Source organism: Ochotona curzoniae, unplaced genomic scaffold (genome assembly GCF_017591425.1).
Source record: "Ochotona curzoniae isolate NIBS_2020 unplaced genomic scaffold, NIBS_Ocur_1.0 contig_4148, whole genome shotgun sequence".
Classification (NCBI taxonomy): domain Eukaryota; kingdom Metazoa; phylum Chordata; class Mammalia; order Lagomorpha; family Ochotonidae; genus Ochotona; species Ochotona curzoniae.
Window position 1 is genome coordinate 313,785 of NW_024466146.1, and position 16,729 is coordinate 330,513.

Below are 16,729 nucleotides of genomic sequence, written 5' to 3' on the forward strand. Positions count from 1 at the left end.
ACTGCAGAGGCAGATGTTTAACCTAGGAGTTAGGATGCCAAATAGGATATTCACTCCTTTAGGGTAATGTCTGTCCCCGCTTCTGACTTCAGCTTTCTACCAAAGTGTTCCCAGGAAGGAGCACGATGGTCCTGCCACCCACATGTGACACCTGATTGAGTTCCTGGCTCCTCATATTGGCCCAGGTCATTTGGGGATGAACCAGAAATGGAAGATTTTACTTACTTTCATACTCTATCTCTCTCAAATGAATAAATACAGAATACTCAATAATAAGGAATAAACTCTTGGTCCAGACAACTTAGAGGACTCCAGAAAATTGTGTTCAGCAGAAAAAAAAGGCAATCCAAAAAGATAACAGACTAATGCAATTTATAACACTGTCCAGATAGCAAAATTTTAGAAAAAACAGATTATTAGTTGCTAAGGTCAGAGTTAAGCAGTGTAGGAGGGAGACAGGTGTTACTAGAAAATGACAATGTGGAAAACAGGTGTTTTTTTTAAACCAAAGTCTAGTATAGTGGTATATAGCCTTACAGTTGTGGAAAAAATGTGCAGATTTTTTAGAATACATACACAAGTAAAAGAAATACAAGTGCAAATAAAATGAGAAACCTGAATAAGACGGATGGATTGTAGAAATGTGTATAACGTGCTCAAGAATACACTACCCTTTTGCAAAATGTTGTTGAGTGAAACTGGCAAGCTAGAAAAAAAAATCTCTATTATTTCTTATGACTGCATCCATCCACATTCATCTCAATCAAAATATTCAACTAAAAATGTTATGGAGAACATAGAAAAAGTTGAGATGAACCTTGAGTAGAACTTGAGAGACAACTTGTAAATCTGAGAGTAGAGCAAACATTATGAAATTGTTTTCCAGTTGTGTCAGTGATATTATACTGTCCTTATTTTCAGAAGACACATGCTGGGGTATCTGGGTAAAGTGCCCTGATGTTAGCAACTTAATTTCAAAATGCTGTTGTTATTTTTTAATATACAAATAAAGCGAATGAGGCAAATTTTTAACAAATAATAAATCTAGGTTAATTCAGATTATTATTGCTATACTGACTTCAACACTTTTGTTGGATTTCAAGTCTTTGGGGCTCACTCATGTTTGGCTTTTTTCATGTCCATAACACCAGTAGAAGTCCTACTAAGCAGCTGTTCATAGCCAATCTTACCCAAAATAAATTCCTACTCTTCTACCTATCTTCTCTCTCACTACATTATGAGCCTGTCGATGACAGGTACCATGTTTGATACAATTTTTATTTTCTTGTCCTCCCACCAACCTGACAAACTAAATAAAGTTCAAGTCGTTCTGAGATCATACGTGGTTTATACAGGCCAGAGACCCTAAGATGCTAGCTACTTTACTGGTTTCATTGCAGTCACCCAAGGTGCATTTCTATATGATGTAGTTTTTTTCCAAGCACCACCTAGGCCTTTTGTGTTTGAATCTCTGAGGCTGGGACCCAGAAGTCTAGATTCACTTTACTCTGGTGCAATAATTCTCAAGACACAGAAACTGCCAACAAGCAGGGAAGAGAGGCAGGTATCACTGAATCTCTTATTTTTCACAAAAGGAGAACAACAGAGGATGGTCCAAGTGCTGGGACCCCTGTCCAAATGGAGTTCCTGGCTCCTGAGTTAGCTTGGCCCAGCCCCTATTAATGCAACTATTTGGGGAGTGAGCCAGAGGATATAAGATCTCTCTCTCTCTCTTCCTGTTAACTGTGCCTTTTAGATAAATAAATCTTTTGTTTAAAAATGTCAGTTGGGACTATGAACCCACAAACACAAGCCTCCTGAATTCTCTCACTGCTCAGTTTCTCTTGTGCTGTATTTGTTAGAGTTCTATGAATGATTCTTATGTTCAACTGGACATGAGAATGACTACTACAGCTGTTTAAGAGAGATGCACTTTGTAGGATATGAAATTTTTCAAATAAAAATATTTTTTTCCTTTTTATTAGGTACAAAGCATCTTTGAAGATTAAGAAATACATTTTATAATTATTACATGATGCACAAACACTACATTTCAGGAAAGATGTTTCATATCTCAATTTATTTAGTAAGAAAATATTTTAAAAGTGATGGCCTCTTCCCCTTTTACTCTACTCCTTAAATCTGTGTTTAAACTCGATACATATTTTACAACAGAAGAGGCCTTGGCTTTTCCTGATTTAGTACTTCTATAAAGATTAAAAAGACAACTAATTTGACAGAGTAAGAAATAAATACTTTCACCTTCTGGCTTTTAGCTCACTATCACTATCAATAAGATATGATGCTGTAGAAATTAATGTTTGGGTATAAATAGGAGATACAATTTTAACACTGTCCATAATAGTGGGTTTTTCAGTATTATATAATCCAAAAATCAGTTAAAAATATATACATATTTTATAAAGATAACTGTAAAACAAGTTTGGGACAAACATGGAACCACCATTCCCCTGTAGGCATTTTGGCTTTATGAGGAGGCTCTGATTCCTCTGTCTTTTTCAGGACAGTCTTCCACATCGAAGGAGAACAGCAGCTCTGCAGGATAAAATGAACAGATGATATTTTACATTACTTCCTAGTGCCGTAAGAAGAGCTGTATAGCTGCGTTATAAACAGTCTCCTGAAATACTGACATAATACACAGTAACAGAAAGCCCCCAAGTCAAGTAAGAACTATTAACAGTAAAATCTGATGTAAAGGAGCTAGTAACAAATGTGCATCTGTTGTATTGCTGAATGTTCAAGTTTTAGACTTATTATAAATCTCTAAAAGAAAAAGAAAACATGCAATAGAAACAATACAATAAGCCTTGCTGGGATATTTGAGACATGCAGATAGTCTAACATCATTAAAGGGCCAAAAGGTCTATTCTATAGTGATCAGATAATCCAGAACACAGGGCACAGATACAAAGGAACTTGGAACTGACATGGGTCTATAGCAGGATAGCTTCACTGCGTTACTGCCTCCAATCACCAAAACAACCCGCTAAGCTACGCATCACCCTCATTTTATATTCACTTTTTGTTCCACATGGAAACAGAAAGTTACATGGCTTACATGGCCCTGAAAGGGAGCAAGTTTCTACAAATATTTACTAATTATTCATGATTTAGACTGAGTACTTTGGAAGCTGGTTGGATACAGCTTTAATTCTAACCATGGAGTAGAATGGAAGTAGTTGACCTTTTTACAACTAAAAGATTACACAGCCTAGATATTTAATTTATTAAAACACCAAGATGTGTAAGAAAAAGAAAACATTATGAACACAGTAAATTAAGACCTATAAAATATTACAAGTATTAGATGAAAAGCTATCTGTATAGTCAAAAACTATGGTAAATGAAAGAAATCAAAACATATGGCTTGAGATCTTCAAAAACATATCAAATATACCAAGAGGAATAAAGCAACAGGCTATTCAGTGGAGCAACATGAGAAATATAATGCTAAAAAGGCACATTTGCAAATGAGGACATACATTGTGATTATACTTTGTCTTGATTTTCACAAATGGGCATTTTGAAAAATTCTCCATCGTAAGACTGCTGAGAGAGGTCCTAATTATCTGATCCAATCAAAAATCAAATAATAACTAAATTCCAAAAAATACTAATATGGGAGACTCAAAGGTTTATATTCCCTGCCAAGGAAATACAATTTACAATACAAATATTAAGTACCCCATAACAAAGTTTTAAATGACTAGCAGTTTGCTAATATAGTTCTGCTTCTTCAGGTGTTCCAAAGGGAGTTTGGGACCAGAAACTGGTGACTCTCCCTTGCAATACCAGTCACCTTGAAAGTAGAATTCCTAAAGACTTCATTAGATAGTAAAGGGTTAAGAATCTGTGCCAAGAAGAGAAGGAGGTAGAGCTAACCCACTTGAATATGCATCAGACATGATTTATTTCCAAATGAAGGGATACTTCCATCAGGAATAGACTAATAGAGATGAATGGCAAGGACCTTCTAAGTTACTGGATGGATCCCATGAGAAAGAAGATCCCCTGGGGGTCCTCAGGGGAAAGACCCTCATCAAGGACTTCCAAACTCCAGTTCTTTTAGACACTCCCTCAAGCTTTCCTTGACACGCTGTCACAACCACTTTCTTTTCATATCTCTTGTATTTTTTTTTATTTTAAATATGTCTCTGTTACTGGAACATTTTAAGAATATTTAAAATATTTATAAAAGCACTACAAAAGATGTAAAGGTATACTGTTATTTTGTATAATACCTTCACTAAGATCCACGCCTGGCCTGTAAGACAAGAAAAGCCAAGACAATCCAACCAGAACTGCCACCACCAAATTCACTATAATCCACGGCTGGACAATCTGTTTCTCAGTTCCCATTGCCCTAGAGATATAGAAAAACTCATTACAAGTGTCTTTATTTTGATCATGAAATATATCAATTTCATCACTTTTATAGAAACCTAGCTCTCTCCTAGGGAAATAACAAGTAAAACATAAAATATACCATATACCATGAGAGCAAAAATTCAAAAGTGATTGGAAACCTAAACAGGCCTGCTCTGTACATTGAGCTAACTGTAAAGATACTGTCATCAACAAAACAAAATGCTCTAACGTCTCCTTCCAATATCTTAGCAATATTCTGCGGTAACTTATCTTTCTTTGTTTACTCCAGCCTCTAGCCACTTCCTCAAGAAAGACGATCTCTCCAGTTTCAGGAACTAGAATTTCAGCGGCCCTGTCATCTGCAGGTGTCATCTGCAGCTCTGTTCTCCTAGTGTCGTTGATTTGCTTGACTCCATCCTGGCTGAACTCCCTCATCACTGCTCTGGGGTAAGGGTACAGAGTTCCTCCAAGCCATGAGGAGATAAGCCGCTTTGAAATCCTAACTGAATACCTAAAACAAACCTTTTTAAAGACATTTCATTAAAAGTACAGGTTTCCATACTAGCTGCTTGCTAATGAGAGGAATAAGTATTTTCTTGCCACGTTTTTGAAAACAAAACAGGGCCTACATTATTTATAGAGGAACATGAAAAAAAGCAAAAAGATGAGAAAAGAACATTCTTCCCACTGCTGCTGTTATTACGATTAACAATTGCTAATGTTATTGTGAATTCTTACCAGAGGCTACCATTGACAGAAGGAGGTGTGTAAAGCTGGATTCTGTCACTTGTCATTTGCTGACTCAGAGATAGTATAAGAGCAGTAAAGTACACTGAGAAAAAGACAAATTAAGTTACTAATAATTTTCACAACTGGGTCTAATCTGATTATACTAAAGCAATCTTTTCTTTGCTGAATAATAATATAAAAGACAATCATTTGATCAATTGCAATAGGCTGAGCAGTCTTGTTTCTTCAAGAACACAAGTGCAGAAGGGTCTTGACAGGCTCACTAGTTCATCGTAAGAACTGGCAAGAACCTAGATCTTTTAAGAAATTAAATGACGTGACTGAGGTCTAAAACTAATTTTATTAATATTCCCACAACTTAAAACAAAGCTATCATAAGTATATAAGACAAGTTGCAGCAAGACCACACCTATAACTGAATCTATTATTGTCAAGCAGTACATGCAAAAACTAAAAAGTAATTCAAAACAACAAATTAAACTTTTAAAAATTTTATCTGGATTAACCTCTACTGAAAAATAATTCTGTGAAATTAAGTCTGACGGGGTTTTTTTTTAGTTACAAATTCACTGAACATCTAAAGGTAATGTCTATAAGGACAAATAACATGAAAACTTTGTAAAAATAAAAAGTATCACTTCTCCTAGTTTAAAATCACAGCATAACTAAAATATTACACAGTTGTCAAACAAAACTCTTTACTCACAGAAAGACGCTAAAGCTGTTGGGTCCAGGGCAAAGAAATTTCGAATAGCTACTGAGGTTTTAGCAAGATCAATCCTAGAAAATACAAACACTTCTGGTCATGGTACAGTTGCAACCCTAACTAAACTTTATTTCCCTGAGCAGTTTTTGTTCTGTATTGCATGCCATTATATATTATTACGCTTTAAGTAGCCCTAGTTTATCCTTAATATACAAAAGAATATCTATTTTGTAAAATCACATAAAGTATCTAGCCAGAAGACAGTATGAGGCAAGAGACATTCAGATAGCAAGAGATAAATTAAATTTAATCTTCAAAATTTCATTAGCTCCAACCTCTTTATTTTATCCACATCAGTAGGCTGTAATTAGTCAATTTTTGATACAAAAAAAATGGGTTAAATGTGATCCCAAAAAGATAGAGTGATTTCTGACCCCTGGTACCTATGATAGCAACCTTACGCGAAAACATGGTATTTGTGTAGGTAATGAACTAGAGGTTATTAGAAGGAACCAGAATCCAGTATGACTGACATGTTTATAGAAAGAAGAGACTCAGAATAGGGACACACAGATCAGAGTGCCAGGTGACAAGAGTCACAGGTACCTGAATGATGCACCTCAAAGCCAAGGAATGCCAAGGCCTGCCAGCAGTTGCACTGCAAACCAGAGGGCAGACTGAGAACAGAATCTCCCTCAGAGTCCTCCAGAAAGGGATCAAACTCGGCAGCACCTTGACTGCACACTGCCAGTTTCCAGAGCCCGTGTTTCTGCTGCTGCAAGCCAGCTGAGGCATGGTGCTTCTGGTGCAGCAGGCCTAGTAAACTAATACTATGTCCAGTATCTCACCTAGACCTGATTTAGAGAACTCAGACGATATTTCGGGTTTTGGAAGTTGATTATATTTGGATGAAATTTTATACCTGTAAGTTAATGTAAAAATGCATTCAATCTTATTGAAACATCTTGTTCACAACAGTCCTATCATAACACACAAAAAAGGTACACAAACAGACCAGTTGGTTTTTTTGTTTGTTTGTTTTTTAAGAAAAAGGCAGAAGTAATGGAACCACCCTAAAATTCTATTTTGAAAACTTTTGGAAGTTCTGCTCAGCATTTCATCCTAAAGAAAAGTGAGAAGGCTCTGGAATCACAACCATCTTACCTGTCAAAAGCTGAAATGGTACTCAGAGCCAAGAGTAAGTAGAGAAGACTCTGGAATGGGTATGCCAGGGTCTTGTACTGCTGCAGAAGGTTGGGGAGGTTAGACAGCTGGTCTCCTGCCAGCACGTGAATCACAACAATGTTCCACACAGCACAGCCAGCCAACACGCCAGGAGAAAAGAGACCGATCATCCTGAAGGGAGGAAGAGCCACTGACTGATTACATAGGAAGAACATAAAATGATTCAACATTTTAGACAATGTGCAAACAAGCTTCATCATCTTCACTTACAGGAATAGGCAGGATCACTTAATTCTAGAATGTTGGAATAATATACCTACTCACCATTTTAAGTTGTCAATTATTTGACAGTATTTGACAGCTAAGGCTTCTTTTCACAAGAACAGTTAATGTTCATTTTACCCAACAAAAGCAGCCAATACCTGAAGGCCCGGTGCACTGAAAGGGCCACATCTCTGGTGGTCCAGGATGACTTCACGTCCATCGACATATCTATGTTCTCTGTGGTCTTTATTAACTCAGAGCGGTCAGTGGCCTGGAATCGCCCTGAGAACAATGACACGGTTGGTTACTAACAAGTCTGGTGGTGGTTTGCATTGTTCCACACAAAAGAGACCTCAGGCTAATGCTGAAACATCACTGTGGATCCATTTAAAAATTCCTCTAGAACATACTTCCGAAGGCTCTTTGTTTTTTTGGTTTCTTAAACATACTGTTCTGCATTATAACAAAAATTAGGTATTGCCAAGGAACCAGTGCTCTGAAGCATGGACCAACTTACGGCTTTTCTCCACGAAGACTTTGCCGACAGGCTGGCTGACGCCAGTGGGGGCTGTGAACCTCGCCTGCTGCTCGGGAGCGCTCTGCTCATCGGTGAGGATGTCTTCATCTTCCACTCCGAGCTCATTGGCATACTGTATTTCTGCTTGCTGGGTCTTCCTGGCATCAGGGAGAAGGGAAGAAAAGTGCACGCTGACCAGACTTCTACAGAGCCCACTACCAATAAGAACACAGCAACTGGAGACAAGAAATTTGGTTTCTACTCAACTTGAGCTGCTATTAACTGTCAGGTGCAGCAAGTTACCTAATTCCTGTGGACATCAGTTTTCTCAAATAGCAAAATGAAGTGACTATGTAGACATCAATCACTAGTTTTAGGGTTATTTTCAAAAACAAATGGTAATATATAATCTTCACTATATTCCTTTAAGATATGTCTTTTTCTATCTGAGATATAATTTCACATGCTAAAATATAAACAAGCAAAAGCTTGTTTCCAGAATGATCATATGATCAAAATGGTCTTAAGACAGTGAGTCATAAGAACCAGTTATCTTTAATTTTAAATACTCATAATATGCAATTTTTATAATTTATGTGAAGTCCATTTATGTGCTTCTTTTTTAGAGATGGCTTCTATAATTTGTTATTGAAGTACAATACTAATGTTTTTCCTTACTGAGTTAGTTCACTCTTAAAATTTATCATTCATTAGGTTTAACTCATGTTTGTAACACTCTTTTTCCTAGAGATAAGCATATACAAGTATTTATTGAGATGCTCTCACTTTGGAAGTCTAAGTATCAGCATAACCTTGAAGAGTATTCAGAAGAATAAACAAATTCTTACTTTGTCTTCCTTCGAGGCTTTTGGATAACTGCCTCCCCAGCTCGGTCCGTGTCAATACCATTCTCATTTCGTAATAAAGATGGACTAGATGTTTTCTTCTGTGGGAAAGAAGTCTCTGATTCTGAAAAGGAACACATTAGGTTTAAAGGTGACTACAAAGGAGAAAGCAAAACAACAGAGAAGCTTTTTTCTTTCTTGTAAGACATGAGAACTTGAAGAATTTTAATTAGGTCAAAATGACTTCCACTATTTTAAGAGCTTTTAAAATTTCCCACTCCCAAATTACATTATAAAATTTGAAATTGACAACTGACAATGCCAAACAACATGGAAAAATATGTAAGGATCCCAAAAAAAGTCTGTGCTAGAAATCACCAATGTTATCTCCGGATTCAATAAGTCCGTTGGAAGGACTCATGGAACCCAGAAACCATTATGTCATAGTTACAATGTATTATATAGCAAAAGAGCATAAAAGAAATGAGCAGAAGGAAAAAGCATGTGGAACAAAGTCTAAAAGCAACCAGTTACAAGCTCCAAGGGTGGTGCCTAACAGTGTTAAACAAGACAAAGCCTTTAAGGCCTTCAGCAGGGAGTTGGAACGTAGAATCAATGCCCCAGGATTTATCAGGAGCTTGTCCCATAGTCTTAGCAAGTATGAAAACTCCAGTTGCCCAGAAGGGAAGTGGGTGTACAGCATAGATCCCAGTGAGCTGCCTTACACTGGATAGAAAGTCTTCTATCCACATAGGAAGTTGTTTACCCCTAAGTTCCCAGAATAAGTCAAACGGCTGATTAGTCTGGCAAGCCAGCCTCTACAGGAGTCACAGGCCTGCCGCGTTAACTCTTCAGTAAACAGCACTGGTATTACAGTTCAACAGGTCAATGGAGATTTCTAATCCACTAGCTTCTCTTCCCTCCAGAAATCCTGGCTCCTTGCAATGCTAAATCCTTAAAATTCAATTTTCATTAAAAAAATTTACAGCCTGAGCTGGAAGTACAATACAAGCAGTAGAGCCTACCATGGTCAGCCCTCACTCCCCCAAAAAAACTTTTCAAGTCTAGAAATGTTAAAAGCTGCTCCTGCAAGACTAAGTACATTCTAGTATAGCCTTGGCAGTGACAGGTATTTTCTGGCCCAAAACATAGCTGGGTCCTAAATTTTCTAAAAATGGGCAAGGCATTTGTGTAAAGATAATTTCCCACAAATTACAACACTTATTATTAGTTATTAGTAATCATCTTACTTTTCAAATATGTACCCTAATGTATTCTGGTAATTCATTCATTTTAATGTAAAATATATTTCCAGTGGTGAAATAAACTATTTTATTAAAAGTTCACATGGCAATCATTTCTGATTTTATTTTTGCTTCTTGTGTCCTTTCTCCCTTCGCTTTCTCATAGATACTCAGAGAATGCCCAGGCACTGCTATTCTCAGTTTAACTTCCCTCTGCCAACTATTTCATTTGCCTGTCTCTTGTAGTTTCAAATGCCATCCAATCAGGATCTGCTATTTCCTAAAGGGACAAGTAACTAATCAGGAAAACTAAATTGTGATAAATTATTTATAGGGGCTGATGTTACAGGGAGAGAGAGCTGAGCTCACAACCTTTTCTCCTTCATTTTGTTTTAACAAAATCCTTTGTCTATTTGCCCATTATTATAAAAGTCATACTCAATATCTGGGAAATTAACAAAACATAAATGAGAAAATTAAAATCAACCTCCCTCTTAAAAATAAAACCATTGTTCCTGTTTATATCCTTACGGTTGTTTTTTATTTTTACTTTGTATGAGTTATAAAAGGACTTGAAACAATTTGTGAAAATGCACATTATCGAGAATCAAGATGGCAGAATAGGGTAAGGACATGTTTACGGAGAAACATTTAATCAGGATGAAGCAGAGAGGACACATTCCAGGAAGTAGGACTTCCAGACTAAAGATGGACTTACAATGAAACTGTTTACTGTATCTTGACAATGGATGCTGGACTCTCTGCTATTGTCCATGCCCACAATGATAGACATATGACTGTGTATGAAGAACTATATATACTTTAGCAATGATACAGAGGAACTGGGTAGGGGGATTGGGGAGGGGATAAGGGAAATCCCAGGAGCCTATGGAACTGTATCATAAAATGATAATAATAATAAAATAATCACTAATTTTTAAAAATGCACATTATCCTCTGGTTCTGTTTTTCCACAAACTTTCTGAAACTGCCTTAGATGCATATACTTATCATCTGCAATGTGTGTGTGTATGAATGTTTAAGCCTTGACTCTTCAGTATCTGTGAATATAGCCTTATTTTTAGAAATAAGTACGGTTTTTATAGATATAATTAAGTTAAAATGAAGTCATGCTGGATTAGGAAGGGCCCTAATTCAGTGACTGGTATCCTTAAAAGAGGTAAATGTTTTAGGCAAGAAACCATCCATGGTATAGGGACGGAGGGAAATAGGAACAGAAGGGTTCTTATCATATTCTCAAAAATCACATCTGTGGGCACAGTCCAACCCGGCTTCCTTCACATACCCAGAGAAGGGCGTGTCTTCCTCTGTCTCCTCTGAACAGGAGCCTCTGGATGCTCTGTGAGTTCTGTGGTTGGCAGCTCACTGTCCTCACGTGGTCCATGAGCAGTGGTCGGAGCAAGGCCTTCCAGAGCAGCACTGGCTACAGAAAAACAGGTGGGCTAATCTAAGCAGCCATCGGTGAGTCTCTAAACAATGACAACAGGTAACTGGAATGCTCCCTACGTAGAAATCCTTTCTCTTTTACAAGTGAATCCCAAATCTTCATGCTTCATTCCTCAACTGTCACTTTGGGCTTTAATATAAGAAAAGAGGGAATAGGGAAGGCTGAGGGCTTAAATTTAAAGAAAAGAAAAGGAAGAAGGAAAACCTATTTGAGAGAAACACAAAGAACTTTCAAAAGGCAAAATCACAAAATCATGGGGCAGGAGTTGTAGTACAATACATTAAACCCCTGCTCATGACGATTGCATCGCAGAGTTCTGTCCCCACTTCCAATCCAGCTTCCTGTTCACAATCTACCTGGGAGGCAGTAGATGAAGTGCCTGCAGTTTTGCTAACTATCTAGGACTTCCTAGCTCCTGGCTTTTGCCTGATCCAGCCCCGCCTGTTTTGGGAATTTAAGAAGTAATGCAGAGGATAAATGACAACCCTTCTTTTTCTATCACTCTTCCCTCCCTCCTTCTGCAGCTGCTCTTAAGCAGATATTTCCGTATGACCTGTGAATGACGTGATAGTCAAAATGGCTCTTGGCAGGAAAAAAGTTGACCCATTTCTACTACAGTGTAGTCCTATATTGATAAAACCATCATAGATGTCTGAAATTAACAGGTAACCATGTATCTCTTCTTTTGGCCAATCATTTCAACCTCTCTCCCTCTATGAAATCTTAACAGAATTTCAACACATTTCAGCAGATTAGAATCTTATTTGACAACATTCTCACCTGTATTCTTCACAAGCAAAACAGGAATATATTAATGGATAACTGAAAAGTTGTCTAACATCCCTAGTACTTAAGAGAAATGCAAACTAAAATAAGATACTCTTCACCTCCTAAATTAACAAAATAAATAAAAAAATAAATAGCACTGATACTGTTCAGGGCTTTTAAAGATTTACAGAATGTGACACCATCAAATACTACTGGTAGCCAAAAAAAAAAAAAGAAAAACAAACAAAAAAAAAAACCCTACATGGCCTTCCTTGAATGCAATTCAACAAAAGTTTCATTTTAAAACTCCATATGTCCTTTATCCAGTAATTCCACTGCTAGTAATCTACTCCACAGAAATTCCTCTTCCTCCATACTACTCATTCTTTTATGTAGAAAAACTGCAACATGGTTTGGAGTGAAAAATTTGAAGTCAAGTAAAAAGAAAAATGAACTGGTAATTATGGTTCATTCTTATAAACTATGAAGTCACTGCTTAAAAACACAAGGACCTCTACATATAAAGAAGCCAACACAGTACGTATAGAATGATTCCTTTTATGAACAACAATAAGAACAGCATCATCCAGGATCACGCATACACACCTAGGACAGAAGAGAAAGCCACAGCACCTGCGACAGCTAGTGCTTCTAACACATGGACAATGTGGGCCTGCCCTCCCTTCAGACCACTGCTCTAGGGTAGTGATTCTCTGACTGAAGGGAGGGATTTAAGAATTCCTCCACAAAACCCAGGATCCTGTCCTAACATCTGAAACCAACCATAACTTAAAACAATGCATGCTGTTAGGGATAAAAGACCTCAAAGACTTCAAAAACACTGGAAATGAGAGTTTAGGGTCCCAACTGTTTTTTCCATGAAGGTTTTCAACTGCTCTGTTGCCTTGTACTCACTGACGCCAGGAATCCCAGAACTTCAGACCAGCCTTAATTCCACCTTCCCCACAGCAGACCCGCCTCCTCTTCCCTGCTCTTGGATGTTTCTCACACCTAAGGCCCTACGTGAGCCTGTGAGCCCACACAACAATGACTAACTTCTTACCAGGCGTATTTTTAGTTCTGGGCTTCTTCTTCTTGGGACGGTTAAGTGGAATATCATCTATGAGACAGAAAGAACAACAGAAATGGTTGCCTAACATTCATTCACTGCAGGGAACACTCCAAAAAAAAAAAAGTAAAACAAAACAAAAACCTTGTAGCAAGGACACACTTTCCCCCCTCTTCCTTGGGTCCAGTCTACTTCTACTCATTGGGAGAAAAAGGACAAGAAATCCACAGACAACGTCCAAGAGACCTCCAGTGTGGTGGCTGACGGTCAGTACTGTTAGAAACTGTGGCATAGGAAATGGGTTTAAACGTTCATCTGAATCCCTACAGTCCTCTCCGCTCCCTGCACCCTGCTTGCAGTCAGGCATAACCTCTGACTAATTCCAGCCACTACGCTATGGGTCAGTGTCCTGCAAGAGCTAAAACTCCAAAAGAGCTAAGGAGCAACCTCCAGCTCTCTCCTTCCTTGTGGTGGCACCTGCCAAAGCAGGTTAGGATGGCAGAGCCAAAGGGCACAATTACTGTGGGTTACTACGTCTTGAGGTCACAGGTAGTCCAGGGCATCCGCCCGGAACTGCTGCACAATCTACCCTGCATTCATCAGACATACCCCTGTGTGACATTACATCCCTGAGACTTGGGGGTTCTTAGTGCAGCCAAACTTCACCCGTTCTGACCAAACGAGACAATGGAAGATGCAGTCCCCGTTACGGAGCTTACACTAATGACTTAGGTTCTGGATGACTCTTTCTAGTGATGAAATACTTCTGTCACATCAAGATCATCTAGTTTATACGCTGTCATAATGTTTAAATAGCAGCTGTAGCCAATTGTTATCACACAAAGCATGGTTTTATACATTTTAAGAGAATTTTTAAATTTTTAAAAAATTTAAATTTTTAAAAAAGAATTAAACTTTTTTGAACACTAATTTTTGAATATAGTATTTTAATACAAGGTCTATATTTTTAAAATTCCACATGATAGTAAATTAACTTACCTTGAATAACACTTCACATGATACAGACCAAATTTAGTCAGGAGAAAAACAGAAAAAGAAACTTTTAATTCAAAATTTATGACATTGTCAAACTAAAATGGACTAGAATCGTTATACATTTCAATTTAAAATAAAATTAGCAATCACACAATGTCACTAGTTTACAAACTAGTGTACTAATAAGAAATAAAACATTTACTACTAATAAAATAGCCCCAATACTCCTTATGGCTATATAATAAGGCAGATTAAGAACTGATTTGTCACTGACCATAATCAGCTTACACTCTGAGGAGACTATTCTGGCACACAAAAGAGGATGAGAATTATGGCCAGTCTACAAGACAGAGTTCAGAACACGTGCCCAGCCCACCATGTTGGCAGGCTGGCTTTTAAATAAAGAAGAACACTGGATTGTAACCGCCACCCTCAGGATTCAAACATGTTTTACCTTTAACATTTTACGAAGCCTTTCCCAGAAGTTTCAGGAAGTGTCTTCCGAACAGTCTTTTTCTCAACCCTACATGCCCGATTTTCACTGTATTCACTTTAGGTTTATAAAGTGCTACAATGAAATTACTGTCTATTGTGTTTACCTTGGCACAGGTGGAAGGGCTCGTGGAGGACGCTGAGGGAAAGAAGAAAGCGGTGTTAACGGACAGCCTGGGCATCTTTATTTCACCTCGAACACCATTAAGCAATTTTCTGGAAAGCCTGCTGTAGAGACACCGGAGAGGAATGTACTGGATCTGACTCTATCATCACATCTTTGATATCCGGTAGAATCAGTGCCCAGGAGCGCCCAGTCAGTCCTGCAGACCAAGACAACCGGATTCTTTCTAAAACTCAGTGGGGGTGAGGGGTAACCCTCAATGCGAAGCCAAAAGAATTTTCAGCCCCCGAGGAGCATGCTTTTGAAGACAGTACATACAACGCAAAAAAGATGCTAAGGCAGAAAGAAAGGGGGAAGAAGGAGATCATAAAGAAAACTCGTGACAGCAGTTCGGACAGCACTGCTGCCAGCATTCTGTAATCTCTGAAAAGAAAGACAATGCCTCAGTCTCTCAGGCTGCTCGCAGAAGAAACGGAGTTAACGCGGTTACATTCTAAGACCTTCCAACGTTCGCCCCATCTAGGAATCAATTTGTTCAAACAGTACATGCTCTAACGCGTAGGATGACACAGACAGTTCTAATTCCACCCAGCAGCCAAGCATTAGAAAAAAAAAAAATGTTGCACTACAGGGAGCTCCACGGTTCCTAAGATGCAACGAAGCTCGTTCCAGCCAAAGGCCCAGCTCTTGCTAACTCTTTCATTCAAAAATCCCGCAAAAAAATCAGGTCCCACCTACCCAGAAACCCAACCTCGAGACTCCTCAAAAGCAAGCACGATTCAACCAGAGACATAGGTCCTAACAGCGAAAAAATAACCACCGCTCGCTTACCACCTGCTTCTTCCCCATTGAGTCCGCAGCCGGGGCCCCCGCCGGCCCCACCAGGCGCAGGGCGCCACCCCTGCCCGGCCGGCCGCTCGCGCAGGCGCACTGCGTCATCGGGCTGCGCGGCCCCGGCCGCTCCGGGCCCTGCGACCCCCGATGGGCGACTGGACCGAGTGGTCCCCGGGTCGGGGCTGACCTCCGCAGACCGGCCCCGTGGGGGAACGGAGTCTGGGCTGGCCGGCCCGAGGGCAGAGCCTCTGGCGGCTGTGGCGCTCCGGTCACAGCTCCCCCCGCAGGGATACCTGAGCGGCCGCTGTGATTTTGTTAGCGGGGCCTGAGACAGGGCCCGGGTGTACAAGCCCGGCGCGCTCAGAGCGGAAGGCCCCGCGTTCCTGACGGAGTCTGCGTGAGGGCACCCGCCGCCCAGCCCGCGCAACCCGGAGCGTCGTCATGGCGACGCGAGCGCAAACCCCGGGACACGGCCTACCCGCCCGGGGTCCCCACTCGCTCTCGGAGTGCGGGTCCTGACCTCGGCCGCGCCCCAAGGCGGGTCTGCTCATCAGACCACTCACCGGGCGGGCCTCCTCCAGTCGAGGCTCCGCGTGGTCCCTCATGGCGCTCGCCCCTCGGGGTTCCCTCGGCGCAGCCGCCCGGGGCTGAGACCTGCTCCCCGCGCCGCGCCGGCCTCCGGGACCTGCGGGACCCGCGGGAGGCGGGGGCTTGGCAGCGCCTGGACCCGGGCGAGGCCGCAGACGCGGGAGCCGCCCGTTTATGCCTTGCCCGGCGCCGCGTTCCTAGGCGGCTGGATTGGGATCGGATGTGTGAACGCCGCTGCTGGCCACGATGTGGAAACGAGTATGGAAGTCTCTTTGATTATCGCAAAAATGCAGAATCCTTTTCTGAAAGCACAACACTAAATTTGAGCTCATCTAAGTGTCCTGTAAAAATCTGATTTTCTCCATTTTGTTTGGGTTTTTTTTTTAAAGGCAGCTAAGTAAAAACGAAATATTAACAACCAAAAAACAGACCAACCAACCTCCAAAATTAAGTCATGCACTCTGTTTTATAATTACGAAATGGAAGA

The 16,729-nt window shown here is 40.0% G+C and overlaps 1 protein-coding gene across 3 annotated transcripts; it reads right to left on the reverse strand.

The window, feature by feature from the left end:
* Nucleotides 1–1,973: 1,973 nt before the first annotated feature.
* LOC121159380 (transmembrane protein 237-like) lies at nucleotides 1,974–16,259 on the reverse strand. 3 transcript variants are annotated; one of them, XM_040984396.1, is made up of 13 exons: nucleotides 16,218–16,259; nucleotides 14,804–14,835; nucleotides 14,208–14,218; nucleotides 13,203–13,259; nucleotides 11,210–11,347; nucleotides 8,663–8,783; nucleotides 7,815–7,972; nucleotides 7,456–7,579; nucleotides 7,013–7,204; nucleotides 5,849–5,922; nucleotides 5,131–5,224; nucleotides 4,266–4,387; nucleotides 1,974–2,556 (listed from the first exon to the last, which is right to left on the reverse strand). In XM_040984396.1, the coding sequence occupies exons 1-13, from the start codon at nucleotides 16,257–16,259 to the stop codon at nucleotides 2,489–2,491; spliced, it is 1,233 nt and encodes a 410-aa protein (XP_040840330.1). In that variant the 3' UTR covers nucleotides 1,974–2,488. The 3 variants fall into 3 exon arrangements, with proteins under 3 accessions (XP_040840330.1, XP_040840333.1, XP_040840331.1); XM_040984399.1 differs by lacking the exon at nucleotides 16,218–16,259 and adding an exon at nucleotides 15,652–15,669; XM_040984397.1 differs by lacking the exon at nucleotides 16,218–16,259 and adding an exon at nucleotides 15,643–15,669 and having other exon boundaries at nucleotides 14,804–14,841.
* Between the last annotated feature and the right edge of the window lie 470 nt (nucleotides 16,260–16,729).

Coding starts and splice junctions, on each gene's coding strand:
- LOC121159380 (XM_040984396.1), bottom strand. CDS start 16,259: ATGAGGGACCACGCGGAGCCTCGACTGGAGGAGGCCCGCCCG. Junction 11,348..13,202: donor CAGAACTAAAAATACGCCTG/GTAAGAAGTTAG, acceptor GTTTTTCTGTAG/CCAGTGCTGCTCTGGAAGGC. Junction 5,923..7,012: donor ACCATTTCAGCTTTTGACAG/GTAAGATGGTTG, acceptor TGTATTTTCTAG/GATTGATCTTGCTAAAACCT.